This window comes from Parasteatoda tepidariorum, chromosome 1 (genome assembly GCF_982258835.1).
Source record: "Parasteatoda tepidariorum strain Cologne lab strain chromosome 1, Ptep-v5.0, whole genome shotgun sequence".
Classification (NCBI taxonomy): Eukaryota; Metazoa; Arthropoda; class Arachnida; order Araneae; family Theridiidae; genus Parasteatoda; species Parasteatoda tepidariorum.
This window is the reverse complement of record NC_141755.1, coordinates 104979995-105004856: the sequence shown is the minus strand read 5'-3', so window position 1 is coordinate 105004856 and position 24862 is coordinate 104979995. Positions and strand designations below refer to the sequence as shown.

Sequence of the window (24862 nt, the reverse complement as noted above, 5' to 3'; positions counted from 1 at the left end):
TTTTTTAAATCAAAAAAAAAAAAGAAGTGTATGGAGAAGAAAATATAAAGGGATAATAGCTCAATGCCCTGAAACCTTTTGTTTTCGAAGCACTACTCAAGTATTTCGTTCAAGCACTTTTTTCACATTGAAAATGAAAATTTAAAAACTAATTGTACTACTGAACTCCAAATTATCTTTTTCAGTTAAATGTAGAGAGAGTGAGAAAGAGAAGCTAGATGATTTTTCGTGGGAAAATTAAAAAAAAAAAAAAAAATGAAGAATTTGAATCAAGATTGAAGCTTTAATTTTTTATAAAGGATAGGTTGGGATAGAATTTTTGTTGTTTACAATACAAAATTACTTCATAATTTTCTTACAAAAACTAGTTTTTCATTCACCTGTTATACCATCTATTTACATGGAAGTATTTGTTTTAAATTTTTTTTTAGTGTTTCAGTCTCATAATTCCTTCATTATTATTCTTTGAATTTACACTAGGGAGAATTTCATTTAACAATAATAATAATATATTTTCTAAGCAAACAATGTCATCGTAAAGGAATTTTTTTTATTTAATAATAATATATTTATTAGTAGCTATGAATTTTGATTTCATAAATGAACTTTTGCAATATAAATTTAGAATTATCGTTAATATTTTTTTATTCGCTAAATTTAAAAATTTTAAATTTATAATTACATATTCATAATAATTATTTTAATTGTACAAATAATAATTTTGTATTATTTTTATATAAAAGAAAAATATCAATTTACTAATTTCGTTTTTTAAACTTGCTTCTCAAAAAACAGGTGTGGTCAATACATTTAAGAAAACAAGTATTATTAGAAACACATAATTCAAATTTTCTGTCATATAAAAATTTTAATTTTTTAAAAATAAAAAGAAACATAAAGTATGTTCTAGTACAGGGATGGCGAACCAATGGCACGCGTGCCATTTATGGCACCCGACACAATATTTTGGGCACGCCAACGATCACATTTGTTATTACACTATGAATTGTTATTACTCAAATGCTATTACACTATGAAGCATATGTAACAATTAAATTAAAATTCACAAAAAAAACACGCAAAATAAACAATTATTAATAAAAAAATTAACAATTAATGCTAAAAAAGCAATTAATAACCATGAAAAACAAGCTAACAATAAATAACTAACAAAAAAAAAAATAAACAGTCCTGCTTAAACTAACATCTTACGACCTAATATAAGTTATTTATCATCTAATCTGCAACAACAGAAGTCACACTGATGTTACTTTAAGTTGAATTTCGCGTATAACTGAGACATTGCAAAATATTTTTTTTTCAACGTAATTAAAGAGTTTTGAGTTGATAGTATTTCGTATTATTATTTTCCCAATAATCACGATGGCAAAATTATTTGACGGCACGTCTATGACCTCATTAAACAATTTTTTGGAAAAAATGGCACGTTGGTGTATAAAGGTTCGCCACCCCTGTTCTAGTATGTATGTATAGAAAGAAACATTTGTATTGTTCTACTGTTGTAGGCTGGCATACAAAAATCCCCTTTCCAAGAATTGTATAGCTGGTGCAGTAATTGAGTAAAACAAACCACCCCTTTAGAAATCAAGTTTCGAGTCCCCTTCTACAAGAACGTATTAATTCAATCATTTGCCACATGCCTTGGGCCAGGCCCATCCTTAAAAACGGCTCTGGATTTGTTAATAATGACGGAAAGTGGCGTCGGCTGGCATCACTACAGCTTCGCCAGCGCCAGAGGGTTAATGATTTCTCTCTTGATGGGGAATTAGGGAAACAGAGAGCATCTCTGAATTATCCATATTTCAAGCAAGAACCATATTTCAAGTTTCAATATTATATGTGCAGTTGATTTTTATATATATAAAAAAATAATAAATAAATAAAACGTTATAATATAAATTTTTTTTAACAGTTTGAAATACGTTTTACTGTTAAAGTTACAATGAGTACTATAGATAATGAAAAGAGTAAGCAAAACATTTATCCTAAGTTCCTAAATCAGATTTTTTTTCTCAGTTTGCATTATTATAATAGTAAAAAGTAAAATTATGGAAATAAAATCACTATAGACTATTTTAAGAAATTTTTTTAGTGACTCATCGAATTTCAGTAGAAGAAAGAATGCAAAAAAAAAAAAAAAAAAAAACGAAATAATAATAATAATAATAATGAATAAATAATAAATGAAAGTACTACGTGCAACATCAAATGTTTTCAATTGGAGAAAATTGTGAAATATTTTCTTAAATAAAATAAACAAAGGTTTTAACTCTACGATGAATATTTATGATACACTGATGTGAAACAAACATTTGCTGTGGGTGGACTAATTCTCATGCATGTTAATTAAAAAAGTATAACAAACATAAAGAATAATTTTAATTAATAAAAGGTTCATTTTCCAGTTAATGATCCTTTACATCATTATCTATTAATTTTATAACCAAAAGATAATATGCTAGTGCTTTTATTAATGAAAAATCATAGCAAAAATCTAAGGACAGAAACATGTGAAATGAGACATCTTAAAAATTTAGATACAAAAAGTTTGAGAAATCATTCTTATATCCTTGCTAAGTGTTCCGAAAGGAGTAAGAGGGAAAAACGGAGAGAAAAAAAAAGAAGAAAAAACTATTCCCACTAATTTAGGAGCATCCGTCAAACATCCCCTCCCCTCCCACTAGATTTGACAGTCCAGACAAAAAGTAAAATTCCAATGCATCTCAGTGCCATCTTTTGGCGATATACGTCTCCACTAACTAAAAAGAAACTATTATTATTTATTTTAAATAACTGGTGCAGCCATCTATTAACAGAATAAAAAATATATAATCCACACTAGCAAAGACTCTGTTTTATGATTTAATTCAACTAAATCTTTATATTGTAACATATTTTGTTATCAACTGAATGAAAGAGTATAAAAACAAAATATGAAATGAAATTGATAAATTTGAGTAAAAAACAAATGCATTATGAAGATTGAAACATTTTTAAGTACTTGAATTAAAATTTCAAATGTCTCTTAAGAAGTTATATTTTTAGATTAAGGTAAAATTAAAAGGTATTTTTTTTCAATATTTATTTGGATTTTTTGTTTTTGGAATGCTTTTAGTAATAAAGAATGGGAACCATGGGTGCAAGTTGGAAAAAAGGCCAAGACTGAAATTTTTTTGACTGAAATACCTAACATTCACAATACCCCCTCGACCTATGCAAACTATCTAAGAAAGCTTTACCATAACACATCAAGTTTAAGTACTGTACAAAAAATATTTATTCATCTGTCTTTTGATAAAATAACAACAGGATATAAGAAAGTAGACCAATAATGTAGACCAAAAAAATATTTTTAGGGACAGAAAAAAAAAAATTCCAATTTCCGTCTTCGAGTCAGTCTTGTTTCCGTCTTACTTCCGTTCGCGGACATTTTCGAAAGACGGAAATCCGTCCTGGGGACGGAAGACTTGCACCCATGATGGGAACGTCACCTTAATTGTAATAGCAATAAAAAAAATTGACGTTTAAAGTAAAAATTTTAAAGACATCAATTTGCATATTTTAAAGTTTTATGAAGTAAAATTAATGAAAAAAAAACCCTATATTTTTATATATAAATATTTAATTTCAAACGAATTTTTGGGAATAAGAAATAAACTCTGAAAATTTAATGTTTTTTATAAGAAAATAAAGTATTTTTTTATAACAGTGAGTAGAAGTTCATTATTGCTTAAATAATATATTGCTTTGATGAAATGTTTTTTTATTTATTTTTCTTATGTCATTTATGGCAATCTTATGAATATTCTATTGAGTCAATGAGTAAACAAAAGGAAACACAGTATTATGAGTAGTAAATATATTTTATTCTATATATTTATTGCTGCCTTTTCTCTATATATTATTAAATGCTCGTTAAATACTATTACAAAGGATTGCATAAACATATTTAAATTTAAAAATCATTCTCTATTCGGGTTTCCTCTGGTAATCCACCAGTCATTGCACATTTTGACATCAAATAAAGATTTTCGTTAGTCAAATATTTTAAAGAAATGATCATTCAACTCTTAAGGAGGTATAAATTTCTAGTGAAAAGGCAGATAATAAATATTTTGAATAAAGTATAGTCACATACCCTTTATGTAATCCTTGATTAGTTTTGGATAAATTTGAAGTAGTCAAATATATATTTGGAAAATATCTAATGGCATTTTTGAAATGCCATTTCTCGCCATTTTCTATCGCGTAGTCATCTGACTAGGAAGGACAGGGAGGAGGCGTTACTCATTATGATTAGTATACTGCGCATGCTTGAAAACATGCCTTGAGGGATCATCCTGTTTCCTGAGGATTCACAGGCATCCTCACGCTATACACTACCCGGAATGAAATATAATTTAGATATGATAAAACAATAATAAACGATGTACAAGTTAAAGGTTTCTAAAAAAGTTTTTAGTGGAATTACTCAGCAGGTATATTCATAATGCAGAAGTAACTATACAATGACAAAATTTGTTGATTTTATTTGATTAGAAACCAATGCGTAATTCTGGACTGCATAATAGGATTGAAATTATTTTATTTTACCATTATCAAAATCCATTCCCCCCAAAGTAAAAATTCAATATTAGAAAGAGAGAGTGTTAAATAAGTAAATCATGAAAGTTTTTGAAGATATGTATAATTTAACCATTATTTAAATTAAATAAATACTGAGATTTTTGCTCTTTCATAGAAAACAAATCTTCGAAGAAAACATATATTCATTTTAACGCGTACGCCGCCACTCCAGAAAAGACGTGCTGATCATCTGGTCGTTTTGCTTTAAGGTTATATTATTCTAAATGCCGGTTTGAGCATAATTATATTTGCTACAAGAACACCTTATACTTAAAACTTTAATTGAACGTAGATATTTCTGTAACGTAAGGGAAATATAGTTAATAGATAGTCTACCTTTTCCAAAGTATATAGAGAAAGTGCTAATTTTAGCGTCATTGATCATGTAGCAGTTCCCTTCTAGAAAATCTATTTTTAGATCAAACCCCCAAATTGTGCCTCTTCAGCCAAATTGTGCCTCTTCTTGAGAAATTTTCAGGATTTCTATACTCATTCCAGAGAGTATCCCGTCAGCGAGCAGGCGCACAAAACTTGTTACGTTTCAATAAATTTATGTTAAGTTTTAGAATCGTCATCCTTGCTCTTTTCACACACTGGAGTCCTCATAATATAATTAGTAATTAGAGGAAATTAATCTACACTTTGAAACCTCTAAAATCAAAATTGCATAAGGAAGAAATTGTGATTGTGGATATTACCGCTCCGTGATCTAATGTGCCAAATGGATTTTAAATTTACAAATTTAAAAAAAAAAAAAGAAAAACATGTAGATGTTTTTCTGGATGTTGGCTATGAGTTATATCTTTCGAGTTGGTCCTTTTCTGTTATGCTTTTTTTAGTTTCTCGCAGGCCATAGGCTAATAATTGCAAAGACTTGGCTATTATTCTGCTGCAGATTACGATACGGAAATCTCTCCTTAAGATTAAATACTGAGTGTAAGTTTTTAAAAGAAATTTTTCCTTCAAAATTAAGGTATTTTGAAAACTTATTTGAAAATAAAAGATGATATGAAAGCGTAGCAAATAAATTATCTACTCTTAAGAAAATTTACATTGAAAAATTTATGAATGTAATTTTTTTAGATTTAAAATGACATACAGTTACTTTGTTAATTTTAGTTACTAAAGCCTCAGACATTAAAGTATGCTACTAATCCTCACATGCCTGAAGCCTGGGTTGCTGCTGCTAGGAAGGTATTAAAAGGCAAGGATCCTTTAGAAGTGTTGGGCTGGCACACTGCTGAGGTAAGAAAAAAATTTTAAGTAAAAATTTCTGATATGGATGGTTGACAGTGTGAAGCTCAGTGCAGATGAGGCTAAGGGTTAAAATTCATCTTAAGACTTGCAGGTTACTACTTCCGATTGATTTTTCTGCCTAAACTTGAAAAAATGCGTCAAACAATATTATTATACTACAGTAGAGAACCAATTATCCGGGAGGCTCGGGACCATAGCTATCCCGGATGTCTGAATTTCCCGGTTTTCTGGATCGACCAAAAAGTGTCGTTAATCAATGTTTTATCGAACCCGAATTACAAGGAAAAAGTGTAATGTATAAAGTAAGAGAAAAAAGAAAGATACTCCTAACTTTAAAAAGAAAAAAAAAATGGTAGAAAAATAAAATTTAAAGGAATAAAAAAATTTGCAAGTTTAGACAAGAAAAACAAGATTAAAAAATACCAATTTCTCGTATTTATTTTTTAAACGTAATTACAATTCCTGAATTAACTAATATAAACAAAACCAATGGTTAAATAACGCAATATATTTCATACCTAATTATACGGGGGAAACGATAAAATAAAAGGAAAACTTATTAAAACACTTGAAAATTAATGAACCGAAACGATAGCTAAAAAAGGCACTAGCATAAATATTGAAACCCGGAATAAAGCAAGATCAACGGAATTTTTTAAAAAAACCTAATGATAAAATTTATGAATAAAAAGAATTAATTTATTGAGTGCGAAATTTATCGTGAAAAGAAAAAAAAATCAAACGTAGTGGAATCAGAAAAACAAAACTGTAATCTGCTTCATAAAATAATCCTATGTTTAAATTAATAAACAATTCTCCTTTTATTTATTTATTTATTTTTTTGTTGTTGATAAAAACATGATATTTAATTACAGCAGATGTGATTCCACATCAATAAAAACTTGCAAATGATACCACACTTGAATTTATTCAGAAGAAAAAGATTTTATTTTTATTAATCAATATATTTTTCTCTTTCATCTTCTGTTCACTAATATGCATGCAATGCATTTTCCCCACCCCCTCGTAAATTAAACAGAAAACGAAATCAGCATGCCGCACCCTTGAGCTTGATTGACGGCCTAAAGGAGAAAATAAAACATTCCTCCCTTTCCTGCCCTCAAGGTCACAGAGGAAATGACGCTCCTCTGCGTAAACGGGGAAAAAAATTCTCCCCTTCCTTACATTTTCCTCTACTCAACTTCAAGGATGAGTTCATTTCCACTTTTTTTCATAATTGTTCTAGTTTAAAATGGCGGGAAAACCGATCAAAATTTTTCCCGGTTTTCTGGTTTCCCGGTTATCTGGATACCAGATAAATGGTTCTCTACTGTAATAGTATTTATAAAATAACACATTCTTCCTATTTAAATGTAAACAAAGCAAACAGCAAATGAATTCAGAAGACTAAGCACACATGCTCTGATGCAAACCCAAAAATATCAAACTATGATATTTCAAACAAATATAGCCAAATAAGAGATAAAAATCAAAACATGGCAAACCTTACACTTTATTTATGTTTTTATATTAATTTTTTAAAATTTGTTTAAGGCTCACAATGAGTTAGAATTTGCAAACTACAGTCTAAAAACTCTTATGAATGGTAAAATTATGGTTAAACTTAATCGCAAATTTACTATAATAAAACTTCCTAGAACAGGGGTCTATTAAGAAGAAATTTGGTTCTGTTAACGCACCCTTCACAAAATATCTTTTCATAAAAACGGACCCTTCACAAAATATTTGAACTTAAAAACGGACCTTTCAAAAAATAATTAATCTTTTTATCGGACCCTTCACAAATTTGTTTGTCTTCATTATTGTTTTGTTAATCAAATAAACCCCAATGTAAACAAACTAAGTTTTGTCTTCAGCAGATGCTTCTTTCTTTATTTGCCCGAAATGAATATTTTGCCTTCAGCAGTATAGGCTAAATACCAAATATTCGTATGTTGCCTCTCTAATTTAGTAGCAGCAATTGCTGTTTATTTTGTAAAATAAATTTTTTTTATTATGATTTTACAGTGGTGAGCATAATCTAGTATCTCTTTACAATTTAAAAACTCCTTGAAAAAGTTTTTTGCAATAACAGGACCCTATTTGCACAAATACACAAAAGCAGGACCCTGGTTGAAAGAATTTAATGTAACGTTTATTTTACATTCACAAATTACGAGTAATTTTTTCACAATTTTATAAAAACGGACCTTTCGCAAAGTGTCTGGACAGACCCCTGTAGAATATTAAGCCTGTTCACACATCGCCTCGAAAACATAACACAAGCGGAGGGATACATTAGAATTTTTCTAAATTTCTTTTGGTTTTAGGAAGCCTGTTATTGTTTTTATCAGTCAACCTGATATATATATATATATATATATATATATATATATATATATATATATATATATATATATATATATATATATATATATATATATATATATTCATTACCTAGAACAGAAAGTTATCTCGAATTGAAATCAGTAGTTTTGTAAAACTAGTTTTTCAGCGTATCCACATTCAGTGGAATTTCTTCAAATAAGTCTTGTGAGTTGTTTTGTTTGCTTTACATATTTAGCATATGGTTATGTAAGGTTGTATTTGGGAGAGTTAAAATTGTCTCACACTGCACAAATCATATAATATTTGTCTGTAATGTAATATTTATTATTTGCATTCATGGTAGTTTCTCCATCTATCTAGTCTGGTAGAAAAATAGGGAATATGGGAGCTTGAACATTCATCATGGGAGGGTGAAGTGGCCATCTGTTTACTATTCCTTCTGCCTTCATTAAATCAAGGCTTGTTATGAACAAGTTTGACTGTATATTTCACGTTGCGTAGTGTTTTTAAGAAGCGCTTATTTGCGATTTTCGTTTTTTAAAAATCCTTTAAGGGGCTTTTTTTCATTGGGTGTTTTTATAAAGTGCTTGTTTAACCATTTTCAAAAAAGAGGTTTTTTTCTTTACCTTGTCTACTTTCACCATGTATTATGCAGAAGCGTGCTTTTCACATTGTTATATTCAACGTTTTCATAATTCATTCAACCGCATTCCATTTTGGCGTACCGTAGATCGGTAGCGTATGAAAGCACTAATCGTTTTACATGTTTGATGAAATACTTGCAAATCCGCATGTGCATCTACTGAGCTGGGTTCGATGAGATTCTTGCTCTCTCATGTGCAACTTTGCTGCATTTCACAAGATATTTTCAATTTCAGGCTTCATTTTCCACTCTCTGATATTGAACCGAAAAAATCTCTTGATCATTTTATAATTGCTAAATAATCGAAAAAGGAATCTGGTTGTTTTGTCATGATCATGTAAAGTCTGAAAATTTTGCATCTTGTTAATGTATATAGTGCTTAAAAATATTTTTGAGTGTTTAAAAAGTACTTAAGAGGTGCTGGTTTTTTGTTGAAAGATTTGGCATTCAGAATAGCAAGAATTATCATTTTATTATGAATTCTATATATATTTTACAGGGAGTATTAGTGAAGCCATTATATTCTAAAGAAGATAGTAAAAATATTCCAGATGAATTACCTGGCTCCTTTCCATATACACGTGGCCCCTATCCCACCATGTACTCTCAAAGACCTTGGACTATACGACAGGTATTCACTTATCTTTACAATGATTCACTTCATTTAAATTTTAAAAAAATTTCCATACTTTATCAGTTAAATAAATAAAAAAATTTACTTTGCTATATTAAATTTACAATGTTGGAAAATAATAATTTGATTATTGCTAGTTAAAATAGTAAATGAATATTTTCAGTATGCTGGATTCAGTACTGTGGAAGAAAGTAATGCATTCTACAAAGAAAACATTAAAATGGGACAGCAAGGACTCTCAGTTGCATTTGATTTAGCAACTCATTGTGGATATGATTCGGACAACGAGAGAGTTCTTGGAGATGTGGGGATGGCCGGTGTTGCTGTCGACTCTGTGGAGGACATGAAAGCTTTGTTTGAAGGCATCCCTTTGGATAAGATTTCAGTCTCTATGACGATGAACGGAGCTGTTATTCCCGTTTTAGCCATGTTCATAGTAGCTGGAGAAGAGCAAGTGAGACACATCATATGTTAATTTGAATGTCATGTTTCTTTTAATAATGCAGTTTCTTAATGTACACAATTATAGTACATGGATGTCACTCTTCAGTCCTGGGGACTGAAATCAGTCTTGAGAAAAAATCAGTGAATTAATATCTCTTTCCCATTTGTTTTTTAAATTAAATTTCCTGAAAATTTAGCACCTGCTTGTTTAAGTGAAATTTGTATTACTGTTGTATCTAAATTTGCTTGAGTTTTAATTTTTCTCCAACGTTTTCAAATGCTTTCCAAAGTTATATAAAGTTTTTTTTTTTAAATTTATAGAGATAGGATAAATTAAAATAATGATGAACTGAAAAATAAGCAGAGATGAATAGATTCTCAACAAAAATAGTAGTTCGTTATTCAGTGATTGGTACAAGGTTGGACTTATTTTTATCTTGTTTACTGTAAATAAAAAAATAAGTAATAATTTTGATAAAATAATAAATTCCTAGTTGATAATAATATATGAGAAAATGATTATGATATATGAGCCTTCATCATGCAAAGGTACATTTTGGAGCAAGTGAGCTATAAATTTTGGAAAGTTCTGGTAAACAGCTCTAGACCTTGTTAATTGGTCAAAAAATAAATTCAATCTCGAAATTTTTTTAGAGTGGCACCCATGTATTGTATGAGATAAATATAACACAATTTTGTAAACAACTATTCTCCCTAACTTCATTAACTTTGCAGATGTAAACAGTTCAATAAATCATGATTAAGACATTTCTATAACAAAGGAAGAACTATTAACTGTTCACAAGCTGCGAGAAAAACCATTTTCTTAAGAGGCTACAATCTATAAAACATACTAAAATTGATAAATTTGATTATATTTGGTTTTAATGCATTCGATAGTTATAATTTTCTTGTGTGAACAAAAAATTCCCAAGTGATTTTCCGTTTTAAAGTGTTTGTATTTAAAAATTATTTTAAAAAGTAGATAAGTTTAATGATGGGTGAAATGATCTATAAAACAGCAAATTCTATGTATCACAAAGCCTCACATTTTATGATTTTCAGTGTAGAGATTTTTCTACTGTAATATTAAGATTTTTATATTTGTTTTTATTATTATTTTTCAGCAAAATAATTGAAGTTATGATCTTTATAATGTCATATAAACACATAATTGAAATTATTTCTAAGCCATTTATCTTTTTTTTCTTTCTTTTTTTTTCTTTTCTTTTATATAACTATCAAAGAAATTAAATTAAAAAGATCCTGCTAACTGTCCATAATTTTTATTATATATTTGAACTATTTGAATAAATAAAAGGTGATTTATAGAAAAGTCTTATTGAAAGTGTAATTTATTTAGTGTGATTTGAATTGTATATTCGACTAATATGTTTGCCTTTTAAAACTGAATATGAAAACAAAACTATTTAAATCTATAGCATTCAAAAATATTAATTAAATAAAATATCTCCTAGTGATAAAAGTTTATTGAAAAACAAATGAAAAAGTATTACTCACAATCTAAGGAGTAGAATTACATCTAAAGTTTTGAAACTTTTGTAAATTTTCTCTTTTTACCAGTAAGAGAAAGTTATGCTTATTTTCTATCTAGCGTTTTTTAAGAGTTCCTGAATCTAACTAAATAAAGTTAGATTTAGGAACTCTTTAAAATTAAAAAAAACTCAATATTTTTTCTCACTCATTTTATTTTATTGTCTTTAGTCACCCTTTAGTAATGCATTTATCAACTGTCAAGTTGTTTGAGTAATCCTTTCTTAATTTAGCATTTAACAGCTAACATTAAACTTTTTTTTATAGAAAAGTCTTATTGAAAGTGTAATTTATTTAGTCTGATTTGAATTGTATATTCGACTAATATGTTTGCCTTTTAAAACTGAATATGAAAACAAAACTATCTAAATCTATAGAATTAAAAAGTATTAATTAAAAAAATATCTCCTAGTGATAAAAGTTTATTGAAAAGCAAATGAAAAAGTATTACTCACAATCTAAGGAGTAGAATTACATCTAAAGTTTTGAAACTTTTGTAAATTTTCTCTTTTTACCAGTAAGAGAAGGTTATGCTAATTTTCTATCTAGCGTTTTTTAAGAGTTCCTGAATCTAACTAAATAAAGTTAGATTTAGGAACTCTTTAAAATTAAAAAAAACTCAATATTTTTTCTCACTCATTTTATTTTATTGTCTTTAGCCACCCTTTAGTAATGCATTTATCAACTGTCAAGTTGTTTGAGTAATCCTTTCTGAATTTAGCATTTAACAGCTAACATTAAACCTTTTTTTTTATAAAAATACATTTGCTCAGGTAATTTATAGTATGTGCTGTATATTTTAGGGTGTTAAAAAAGCTCAACTTTCTGGTACTATACAAAATGATATCCTTAAAGAATTCATGGTGAGAAATACTTATATCTATCCACCTGATCATTCTATGCACATCATTGGAAACATATTTGAGTATATATCAAAAGTAAGTTTACTTATCAATTTAACTTTGTTGAAAAGAAAATAATTCTATTTTGTTATTTAAAAGTGTAGTTTAATTTTATTTGTGTAACCGACGTTTATCATAGTAACTTATCATTCAACTGAAAGCAGACTCTATTGTTTGAAGCCAGTATAAATGCAAAATAAATAAATAAAAAAACTTAGAAATTATTAAATTATGTTATGTTATAAAGTAACTTTAAAATTCTTTAAGTTACTGATTAAATAATAAAAATAAACATGTGGTTTTATTGTATTTATATGTTACCAATAAAGCTCAAAAACTGTTAATAAACCCATGATCTAGCTAATCTGCTTTCTAAAGTGCGGAATCAAATGTTTTCTGCATTTTACCTACGTTAATGTACAGATTAACAGTTTCCATTTCTTCAAAAAGTTTATTCAAAATGATACATATATTTATTCTGTGTATGATTTCTTATAATTGGTTGATGATTGATTTTATCAACTAATTTGTTAATTTTATCAACTAATTTTATCTAGTAATTTGTTGATTATATTAACTCAAATTTTTAGATATCAAAAAATAAGTTACTCATTATTAATTTAAGCCTATAAAAAGGTTGCTACTGTTTAAGCTCAAAATTTATTTTTACTTTAATATGCACCTTATTGGTAATATATAGATGAACAAGTGTTTAGTGAGTAAAAGTGGAAATCATTTAGGTGATTTTCCATTTACCTAGGTAATATGAGATTTGAAACAATTATGGCACTTATCAGATCACCCTAGTTAACCTGCCTATTACTTAGATATGTAGAATAACTGATTTATGCATTTCAGTTGTAATATAAGCAAAATAGATGGTAATTGGGTGAAACCTTAGGACTATAAAACGTAAAAAAATTTACTCTCTTGTTTTTTAGAATATGCCAAAATTTAACTCTATCTCCATATCCGGATACCATATCCAAGAAGCTGGTGCCACTGCCACTCTTGAACTTGCATTTACCATTGCTGATGGTCTTGAATATTGTAGGACAGGTATATTGTTAATCTCTTGTTTTTATCTTTCCGTAATAGATTGATCATTGAGACTAGTTTGCATTTAAATTATTAAGAATTTTCTGTGTAAATGAATTTTGTAAGATATTAGTTATTCTGTTGCTTTTCTTTAAATTTATCTCGGTCTTTTACCTATAAGCACATTGATATATTGTTCTATGAACTAGTCTGTTTTTAAGTTTGTACCATAATTTCGTGGAGATAGGCTGCTGCGTTATTGATTTAAAACTTGAAAATTTAGTAGAAAGGCGTATCTATTGTTCGTCTAAGATAGGTACTCTGACTGCCACTAAGTCTGCGGCTGTCTGGTGCTATGGAAACAAGAAGAGGGCATTTTAGGGAGGGTAGCTTCGATTAAGAGGTCTCCTTTTCTCTCGCCGAAACCAGTCCTAAAGAGGGACCCCGCACCCCTACTTGAAATAATCATACCTCGTTACCATAGTCATCGCCACAGCTCCAGGCGAATGTCTGGCAGAGTACCTATCTTAGACAAACAGTAACGGGGCGGCCTATATGGTATGACTTTTTTTTTCTTCTTTAAAATTTTTCTTTTTAGAAACCCCACTAGAAATTTCATCATCATTCTTTCCACCTGTTATCATGCTTAATGTTAGTCCAAAGAATGGTCAGCACACCTGGAAGCACCTTTTTTCTTTAGCTGGTTGTTAAAAACATGTGAATGCTTGATGAATAAAGGGTGCTGATGAGCTTGGGATAACTTTGAATAATCTTACAATTAAAATGTTCAAGAAGAATTTCAAACTTTCAACTGAGGGTCTGTGAAGAGGGGAAAAAGCAGTGTGTGAGAATTTTAGACAGGGATAAAAGAAAGACCGTCCTATGCCGAGTCAGTAAAAAAAAGAAACCTGATTTGAGAAGCGAAAATAGGGGGAGGAAATTCTAAATATAGAAACTTGTTTTAAATGCTTGGGAGTATTGTTTTTTTCTTGTTTTTTTTTCATTGCTCTTATTTCTGTCTGATTTCGATCATCTTCCTCAGCTCATTATTATTATTTTTTTATCGTTTTATTTTCAATTCTGATGCGTTTTTGTTTTATTAATATTTTTCTTCCGTTAATATTTTTGTTTCGTTTTGTTTTGACATAACTTGTATTTAAGTTATCCATTTTAAATGCCTCCCTTTAAGAGGAAAAATTATACCGCTGCGTTTAAGCTGTCAATAATTAAAAGAGAAAAAGAAACTGTGATAAATGGCTTCAAAAAGTGGAAATCATCCCGGAACAAAATGAAACCGAAAGTGAGGCTGAAAGTGTGAGTGACAGAGATGAACCAGAAATAAACAATGAACTAGTAAACCTAATTTGCTCTGATACAGAGAGTTTTGAGAAATTTTTAAGTGCAGTGATATGAATATGTAGTGATGGGTGATATCTAAATAAATTATTCTTTAGTTTTTCTTCGAACAAAATTTTTTTGAATTATCGTTTATTTCTAAAACAGGATTTTGGATTGTTAATTTAGAAGTAAGATCATTTTATTTTTAACAATTTTCATACTTATTTTAATGCCTTTTGATATATTAATTACTTTATTTATATTTTAATGGTTACTTCACATTAAAATTAGAAAATGCTTAATTTTATTTAGTTATTGAAATTGTAAGTTATTGAAATCTATTTTATATACTAGGATTGTTTCTATTGTTTTGTGTATTCAATATTCTTTTATTGGTTTTTATTTAACTATTTAAAATATATATATATATATATATATATATATATATATATATATATATATATATATATGCGTATTTAGAGTATGTCTTTAATCAATACCTGCATTAGTATAGTAAAATTCGGCGCGGTGTGTATGATGATGCGCCGTTTCTCCGCGAAATTACGGTACTTTTTTTTTATAAGTTTAGGTCTTAAATTATTTATTTATGTGTACACAAAGGTGATTTAAGAAGTATAGAATGTTTTGACTTCTGGCTTAACCCATTAAGCACCAAGTGTCCCATTTTAAGATTTTATTTTTTCTTAAATAATTAATATACATGCATTCAAATTGTTTCTAATGTAATTACTATTTTTTTTAAATTTATGTAAAGGCATCTTTATTTTCTTCATGAAAAAATAAATTAATAAAAATTAATTTATTTATTAATTGTTTGGGAGTTTATAAGAGTAATTTAAGTGAATTATAGTAGTTATATTTTTAGGTCATAACAGACATGAGACAAGAAAATTATTTTAAAGTGGTTTAAAAGTTTTTTAAAATTCTTTTTGTTAAAAATCAGGCGTATTTTCAAAACAAGTAGAAATATAAATGTTACTCATCGTATTTTCCATTGTTCCTCTCCTGCATTTTATTCAATTCTGAAGAACTTTAAAAAAAATTTTAAATTACTGTGTGAAAATTTCTTAGTTAATCTTCTAAGCTAAATTTTCAGTAAGTAAAAAAAAATTTTTACCTTTATTTTTAAGTAAATATGGGGCTCAAGTTTTTAACTGTTCAGCAAGCAGATGGTAAGAAATCATTGAAACATAACTTTGATAAAAGAATCAGTCTGAAAAATCAGAAGAAAAAATGGTCTTACTAAATTATTTCTACAATAAACAGGCAAAACGTAAAACTGCAACTGCTCAGGAAAGAGGTTTTTCAACCCAAATTAAATATAAATTTATTTTTTTTAGAAATGAGCTTTACTAGGGGATAAGCATTTAGGGGACTATTCCAGATTATTTGGAAGAATCCCCATCCCCTTTTTTTTCACACCAACAATATTGTTTTTGACATGAATTTTAAGCATGCTGCAAAATTGTGAAAACAAAAAAAAGTTCATAAAAATTTTAATGTGAAATATTTTATTGATATTTTTTTAACTAGCATGCAGCCAGTATTAACAAGCATATAGTGTAAAAAATATTGTATAATAATCCGTTAGATAAAATATTCAATCAATAATTCTATAGGCATACTGTATATAGATAATATGTTATTTATGAAATTATCTGTGTTAAAAAAATGATTGTAATTTATAATTTTCCTTTGAAGTTCACGCCTCTTTTAAATTAAGCCCCTGAAAACTCAATAAAGGACTGAAATCGCCCTCTAAAAAAATTATTTTTATAACATTCATATGGACCAGGGGTTTCCAACTGGCGGCTCGGGGGCCGCATCCGTCCCGCGAAGCCTTTTTTGTGGCCTGCGAACTAAAATATATTAGCTGTAATTTTTTTGCGGACAATTTTCTTAAAAAATCTATTTGGGTTTAAAATACTTTTCTAGTTAATAGAAACCTAATTTCTTCGTTTCTGTGAAATTTAACATACCAACGGTGCAAAAAATTTTTTTTTCTCGGGTTTTGCATTCAAGAAAGTATTTATTCAAATACAAAAATAATCGTGTATGTTGCTCTTTTTTATTTCATTTTTTTGTATTTGTGTGTCAGAAATTTTCTCGAAGAAATTCTCTGATTTAACTTTTTGAAACGACTCATTTTGGACGAAAATATTAACACACACATTTGTAAATTTCAAATGTAAATATCTATTCTCTTTTGGTTGCAGAAGACAAACCTCAATTTTCTTATTGAACATTTTGTGTGGTACTATGCAAGTTTTAATACCAATTTTTTTAAAGTTTTATATCTTAACAATTTGATATCTGTTGCACATTAATAGTTTAATACATAGGTGCACATTAAAGTTATTGTAGCCCGAATATTTATTATTTATTTAATATTTACTTTTGTTTGTACAACTTGGTAAAAATCCGACAGTAATATTTAATGTTCCTTCAAACATAAAGGAGTCCTACATATAATTTTGATAAAGTTGCGGCCCGCCATTTGATTTGGGTTTTCAGTTGTAGCCCCCGGCCTCATGTAAGTTGGAAACCCCTGATATAGAGTGTAGTCTCTTTTTCTTATGATGAGTTAAACTTATAACGTATTTTTCCTGAGCTAATAACATTAAGTAACTTAAAGAGATTGCAAATAATAAAAAAATAAAAAAATATAAATTCGTTATACTGAATTTTACGGATATATGTCTTTTGATTTTGTGCCAAATAACATTGTGTTAATGGGGATGTTTGTTGTTTAAGAACCATTTTTATTTGAAAACATTGTCTTCCTTTGAATAAATGGAAGATTTTTACCCTTGTTCAAAGCAGTTAAATACATAATACTTGAATGCATCATTTGAATACATAATTTCATTGCAGGATTGAAAGCTGGCTTAACTATTGATGAATTTGCTCCTCGTCTTTCTTTCTTTTGGGGCATAGGCATGAATTTTTATATGGTATGTTAAATATTCTTTTACTTTTATAACTGTATAAACATAGTTATAATATAATTATGAACTATTTTTGCAGGGAAGAAAACTTTTGTCTAATAATGACACTAATTTAAGCAAATTTAGAAAAAGGCAAAATAAGAAAATAACATTGAAAATAATAAATCAAAGTGGTAAAGTGCTAAAAGCAGCTAAAACTAAATTTGTCTTATTTTAATAATTTAGAAAGTTAGAAACACAAATCAAGCAAAAAACAAAGAATTTCTTAAGATATGTTTGTTAGCAAAACATCACTTCATCAGGGGACACACTGTCTGCCAACGCACTGGATCCTATCTCTTGTTAGTGGTAATACCAAAAACTGACTGTGCTCCGAGATTCATAATGGATAAACTTAATAAGAAAAAGCAATTACAATCAAAAATTGAAATGTAAAAGCAAAAAAAGTTAATGATACACAAACAGAAATCAAAAGTACACAGAGTAAGAAGTTCAATGTTTTAAGTTTAATGTTATTAATTTAGAACATTTTAATTCCAAATTGTACTTTAAAATTTTTAAGAATATTTTAATTAAACAAATTATTAAGTTTAAATTTATTTGTAATAATAAAACAGATTTTCTTCCAACTATTCTGAATTTCAAAATTACATTAAAGAATAATAATTTTCCTTTTAATTACTGTAATTTAATTTAAAGTATTTTAAAGACGTTCAGCTAATTTGACCGATATTGAATCCCACATAAATAGGCCTATACGGTGAAACTTGGGATTTTTTGTTCCTAAAGAATATAGAATGCTGCACTTTATTGGAATTTTTAATCATTGAATGTTTTTCCTCTATTTTTCAAGATGTTAGAATGGGCGCTTGAAATATTTTTATAGAATTTTTTTTTAAAGATTTGGCAATTTAAATTTTATTTTGATTTGTTTATTCTAACAGTAACTTTATCTTTATTTGTTTTTCTTATATATGGGCATTTCATTATTTGTTCTTAGCTGTGTACTTTTGACTTGTGTTTGTGTATCATTAATTTTTCTTTGCATTTACATTTCGGTTTTTGAATTTTTAATTGCTTTTTCTTATTTAGTTTATCCATTATGAGGCCTCAGGGCACAGTCAGTTTTTGGTATTACCACTGACGACTCCTGTGTGTTGGCAGGACTGATGAAGTGCTGTTTTGCTAATGTACATATCTTTAGAAATTCTTTTTTGCTTGATTTGTGATTCTAACTTTCTAAATTATTAAGAAAATTTTTGTTAATTATTTTTTTATTATGTAATTTTGATTTAATTAGAGGTGAAAATAATATAGTGCATATAAGAATAACTAGATAACTTTTATTTACTGGATGCTAGAGATACCCACTGTGCAGATGCAAAGTATGTGCCCAGAGCCAGCATTTTGATTAGATGAACTAAAAATCGGGAGTGTAATCACTGAAAGGGAAAGACATTTCATTTAAAAAAAAGTAGAAAAAATATAAAGCTTTCAAAATTCTGATCCTATATTTTAAGTATACTTAAGTGGAAATTGTAAAAATTTATTATTTCCAATAAAATTAATAATTTTTTTTTAAACAATCAATATTTAAATTTTATTGGTGGTACAGTAAAAGCTCGACTACCAGGAATTGATTGTAATTCCTGTTATGCCAAAATTCCTGACTTGAGCATCAAAAATCTAAGTTTTTAATGTTAATTATCTACTATAATTGTAGATTAATAATGATAAAGGAGTAAAAAATTATAATGCTTGATCTAATAAATTATTAAAGATAAATAAAATAAAAAAAGCTAGAAAGAAACTGAGGGTCAGTGTTGTTTCTGAACTGAATGCTTCTTTATAATTGATTGAGATGAGAAAGGGGAGCATTTATCTAGAATTGATTATTTAATTTTATATTTCAAACGATCCCGTTCTTTCGAAAAAAATTATAAATTTTTGAAAATTCCTGGTAAGTCGAATTCTGGACAGCCAATCTTTTACTGTATTTCTCTTTCTTTATCCACCCTAAAACTTCCAATTAAATTTATTTTAAAATCATATTTTCCTTAAAATATTTTCCTTGAGCCAAATATTTACCTGCTTTAAAATTTAATTTCATAATAATATTAATAGATTTAAAAATTCAGTGTCCTATGTCGTTGATTAGATTCCTTCTTCTCTGCTCATCATTCTATTGCAATTATTTCTCTTGAAAATTCAACTTTTACACGGTTAAATTTTCTTAGATTTATCAAAATTAAAATATATATTTGTATTATTTCCATATCAATGCTAACAACTAATATAAAAATGACGTATGCTCCATTCTGCTGGTTGTGACAAGTGACATGGGTCTTAGTTCTCTCCTGATCCATTGATATGGTTCTCCCTGGTAAAATTAGGAAAATGATTTTTGGTACTCCATATTTCGAATCCATCTCTCTCTTTTTTTAATAGCATAATTTTGGCTTAATGGCTTCTGATTTGATATTGTGGTGTAATCAATGTACTAGGTTCAAGTACCAAAGTTAGTGACCTGGCGAACCTGCAAATCTCTGTGTATATTCAATGTATTCTCTATAATTCTCTGTAATAATGTATTCTCTTCCTAAAGTATAACAAACTGAACTGAATTTTAAGGGAATGAAATGCATATATACCATTGTAAAATTTGTTCTTTCACTCTTTGCGCTTTACCTCACATCTGTTCTTATGTTCTATGTCATTGATTATAACCCTAGATGCTTTTAATTTAGTTGTTAAAATGTTATTAAAGTTATGTTTAAATTTCGCATTTCTCCTTTACTATCTTTGACGATTGATCTATTTAAAATGCAGGATTTAATACACGCAACCTATCTCTTCAAGATATTATAGTTTAAATTATAAAAACTATTAAATCAAATTTAATTTTAAATAGCTAAAATTATGCTTTTTGAGTATTCAAACTGAAATATATTTTTATTTAAAAAAAATCTAATAACGTTGCTTATATAGGAAATTGCAAAGATGAGGGCTGCCCGTCGCCTGTGGGCTCATTTAATAAAGGAGAAGTTTTCACCCAAAGACAAAAAGTCACTTATGCTAAGAACACATTGTCAGACTTCAGGTTGGTCTCTTACTGAACAAGTGAGTGAATTAATTTCTAATTTTGTACTTGCATATATCTAAACTGCAACCCTTTGAGTCACCTATTTGACTCAAACGCTGTATTTTGTTTTTCCAGGATCCTTACAACAACATTATTCGCACAACTGTTGAGGCTATGGCAGCAGTATTTGGTGGAACACAGTCTCTTCATACAAATGCTTTTGATGAAGCCTTAGCTCTTCCTACAAAATTTAGTGCTAGAATTGCTCGAAATACTCAAATCATCTTGCAAGAAGAAACTGGAATACCTCATGTGAACATTTTTCTTTTTTTCTTACAGTTTCATTACTCTTCAATTAGGGCATACTTAAATTACCTAGTTGTTCAGATAACGCTGGATTCAAAATTTCTTTCCACCTCCCCCCTCCCCTAAAAAAATAGATAATAAACTAAATTTAGTTAATAGTTTTTTAATACAAATACTTTAAAGGAAAGATATTGCATTTTAAGAAAATGAATTTTAAAACCTGTCTCCGGCAAAGAGAGAACAAGTAACCTATCAGCTATAAAGTTAATGTCTTAATTTTTGAACCACACATTCACATCTCTTTATAATTTTTTTTCCTTAAAAATAAATGGTCTTAAATTTGGGAGGGGTTGTATCTTGTAGTTTTGCAAAAAAAAAAAAAAAAAAAAAATTCTCAATATGTTTTAATTATGTTCTTAAATTTTAACTTGAGTTTATTTTTATTGGAATTTTGTAGATTTGTATTTCCTTTGTTTGTACTTTCATTCATATCAATGAAATTTAAAAGATAATTAATTTTATAATTTTTAAATAAAATGACCCTCTAGAACTCTAAGGTTTTAAAAAATTTCCCTTAGAACTTCTTTTCACTAAGTTCTTTGTTTATTAACTTTTTGCTTATGGTTTATTTTTTCTGTTTTACATCTGACAGTATACAATTATCATATACATTTTTTTAGTACAATGCCTTTTATAAATATTTTTGGAAAGTAAATTTTATATAAGAAAAGCATTTGACTTTACATAATTCTTAATTGAATAAACGAGCATATGTATTATAAAATAATAGAAATGAAAATATATAGAAATAATAGTTTTATCAAATTAAATAGAGGGTCCCACTTATAAACTTAAGGAATTGAAACTAATAAATACACAAATTAACATATGTTTTTTTAACAAGAAAAAGTTTTGCAAAGCAATACATTTTTCAAAAAAAAAGTTTTGTAGGAATTTTTTTAGATCAAAAATTTTCCAATGGCTGCTTGAATTTTCTCTAGAACCTCATTTTACGGGGTCAGACATATTCTGCTTCCCTAACTATAATTAACAGCAAATATTGAGAATTATTAAAAAAAAAAATTCGAGTTGATCTAACAAATCAGTTGAGATCAAACCATTATTGACGAATACTTAAATTTTACTTAATCTAAAAAATATGCCTAAATTGTATCATAAAAGAATTAAAATCAATATTAAGATTGATAATAGTTAAGAACTCATAGTTGTTACCAGTAATATAAACTGAATAGTTAAAATAAGGGTTTTAAAGTATTAAAATACCATTAGAAAAATCAATTAATAGTTTTATTAATTTTGGCTGAATTTTTTATATGAGTTACATACTATGAATCATAATTATTGTAGTATATAATGCAAGTATTATGCATGATTTAGTATCTAATAAAATGTCTCCAATGTCAAAAAAGAAACTTGTCCCAGATTTTTGACAATTTTTAATGGATTTCGACAAATTTTGACAGGTTTTTGATGTCAAAAACTCAATTCTGAACGCAATTCCTATTTATCATGGCAAAATTGAAGTACTTTAGATTAGATGTATTAGAAATTACGACATCCGAGCATTTACTGGAAGCTAGCTAATTTTTTTTCTTCAAAAGCAATACGCCATAATCCACTTTGGTTCTGATGTATGATCTAAGCACTTTTTATCAATACAGAATCAAGAAGTTTCAACCGAAAGACAGAAAGAATGTTCTTTCAAATTTGTTGTACAGTTTGTTGTATTTGTTGTTGATCTAATGATTGAGTTTTCATTCTTAAAGTATTGACTCAATCTTAAGGGTTCAAGGGCCTTACCATATATATGCTAATTAGTTGGTGCAGAATATATTAAAGTTACTAAATCAGAAAAGAAACATACTTATTGTTTTGAGAGATTCGAATTTTAGATTTTCCAATATTTGGATGTCAGCCGCAATCTAGAGAATTTGGTCCTAATAGTTTGATCGGGAGAGTGGTCGTTAAGTTGCGACTCCTTAATGTTAATTTTACTTTTTACATATTTCTCTGTATCTTAAGAACTTTTTAAGTGAATCAAAAAGTTTTTACACTTAATTATAAAATTTGTTTATATGATTTCAATTACTTGCAATAAAAAATTTTTAATAATTATTTTATTATTCTTTATTATTTTATTCAATAATAATTGAAAAAGTTTTAAATTGCATGGCATGCAAATTTCTTTTTAAAGAATGTGACTTTAAATGAAGAAATACAAAATTTCGACACAATTGGCCAAATATTTTCTGAGTTATCAAATTTTAAAAGAGCTATATATTTTTGAAGTTCCTGTTCTTATTATACAACTCTTTTACTACAGGTCATTGACCCTTGGGGTGGCTCCTACATGATGGAATCTCTTACAAACGAGTTGTATGAAGAAGCCTTGAAAGTTATTAAAGAAGTAAGATACTAGCGATTTGAGTGAAAGAGATTATGAAGAACATTTTTGAATGGCGTTAATTTTATTCTTTAGGTAGAAGAAATGGGTGGAATGGCTAAAGCTGTGGTCAGCGGTATGCCCAAACTTAGAATAGAAGAGTGCGCTGCTAAAAGACAAGCTTGCATAGACAGTGGAAAAGGTAATATTTAACACTTTGATCAGAAGATATTTATCGATACCTTACCTAAGCTCATACAGGAGTGATTGCATTCTGGGCGTACCCAGGAATTCCGTTTTTTCTTTTTCTTCTTTTATAGAAGCAGGTCATGTGAGTTTTCAGTGAATGTCAAATTCTGCCTATCTCAAGATTATTGGTTCGCAGGCTTCCTCAATTCAAAACTTTATAATTCAACGAAATGTTAAAACTTTTGTTAAATTCCATTTACTAAATGCATGCATCTAATTCTTCCGACAATCTGATTATTTTAGTTGAGTGGATTTTTACCATTTTGAATATTTGAAACTGCGTCGGTGACTTTTATTGTGATTTTAATATTAAACATTAATTTTCGTATTTACCTGATTTAAAAGTTACTCACTGCAATTTGTATTTACACGACTTAAAAATCATGCACTGTGCTTCCTATTCAGGTGATTTAAAAACCCAATATCAGGATTCGTATTCACATGAGTTTAAAATCCAATATTGTATTTCATATTCATGGGTTTTTATTTTATTTCATAACCTTGTTGAACAGTTGGCCCAATTTTGGGTTTACGACTACTAATGTTCAACTCCATAGCCTTGTAATTTTGAACCAATCCAGAATACAAGGAAACTCCTGGATCAGTATCCCCAGAGGTATGATTTGTTATGGGAACATGGAAGATTTAGTGACTCAACAGATTTAACGTGCACCAGTCACGATTTACTGCACAGGGAGTCTTCGGCCAGCGAGGATAGAACCGACGACCTCTTAGACATGGGCCCAGTGTCCTACCATCCAAGCTATATCAAACATCGATTTTCGTATATATACATGATTTAAAAAACTGCATATTGCAATTCGTATTTCTGCGATCGAAAAAGTATGCATAGGGATTCGTATTTACGCAATTTAACAGTTCAATATCGCAATTTGCATTTCTGAGTTTTTAAAATCTAAATCGCACTTCCTGTAAGAAGTAAGTATTTTCATGGATTAGTTCCTATAAAGGTGTGATAGTCTTGAGGTAATTTAAATATAAATGTTAGTTCAAAAAATTATGTTAAATTTGAAACATGTATGGTA

At 28.2% G+C, this 24862-nt stretch overlaps 1 protein-coding gene across 3 annotated transcripts in view; it reads left to right on the top strand.

Moving 5' to 3' along the window:
* The window catches only part of LOC107447176 (methylmalonyl-CoA mutase, mitochondrial), a 58788-nt gene that overhangs the window by 12129 nt on the left and 21797 nt on the right, over nucleotides 1-24862 (top strand). For 2 of the 3 annotated variants that reach the window (XR_015428700.1, XM_087150101.1), the window contains exons 2-12: nucleotides 4409-4499; nucleotides 5767-5892; nucleotides 9396-9527; nucleotides 9694-9984; nucleotides 12332-12466; nucleotides 13372-13489; nucleotides 17702-17781; nucleotides 20764-20895; nucleotides 20993-21169; nucleotides 23508-23591; nucleotides 23664-23769. Coding sequence is in view for 2 of the 3 variants with exons in the window: in XM_087150101.1 (XP_087006227.1) it covers nucleotides 4449-4499; nucleotides 5767-5892; nucleotides 9396-9527; nucleotides 9694-9984; nucleotides 12332-12466; nucleotides 13372-13489; nucleotides 17702-17781; nucleotides 20764-20895; nucleotides 20993-21169; nucleotides 23508-23591; nucleotides 23664-23769 (1432 nt within the window). In the remaining variant the exon portion in view is untranslated. Of the gene's footprint in view, nucleotides 1-4403; nucleotides 4519-5766; nucleotides 5893-9395; nucleotides 9528-9693; nucleotides 9985-12331; nucleotides 12467-13371; nucleotides 13490-17701; nucleotides 17782-20763; nucleotides 20896-20992; nucleotides 21170-23507; nucleotides 23592-23663; nucleotides 23770-24862 lie in introns of those variants that run through there. The other variant, XM_043054851.3, reaches the window with a different exon arrangement.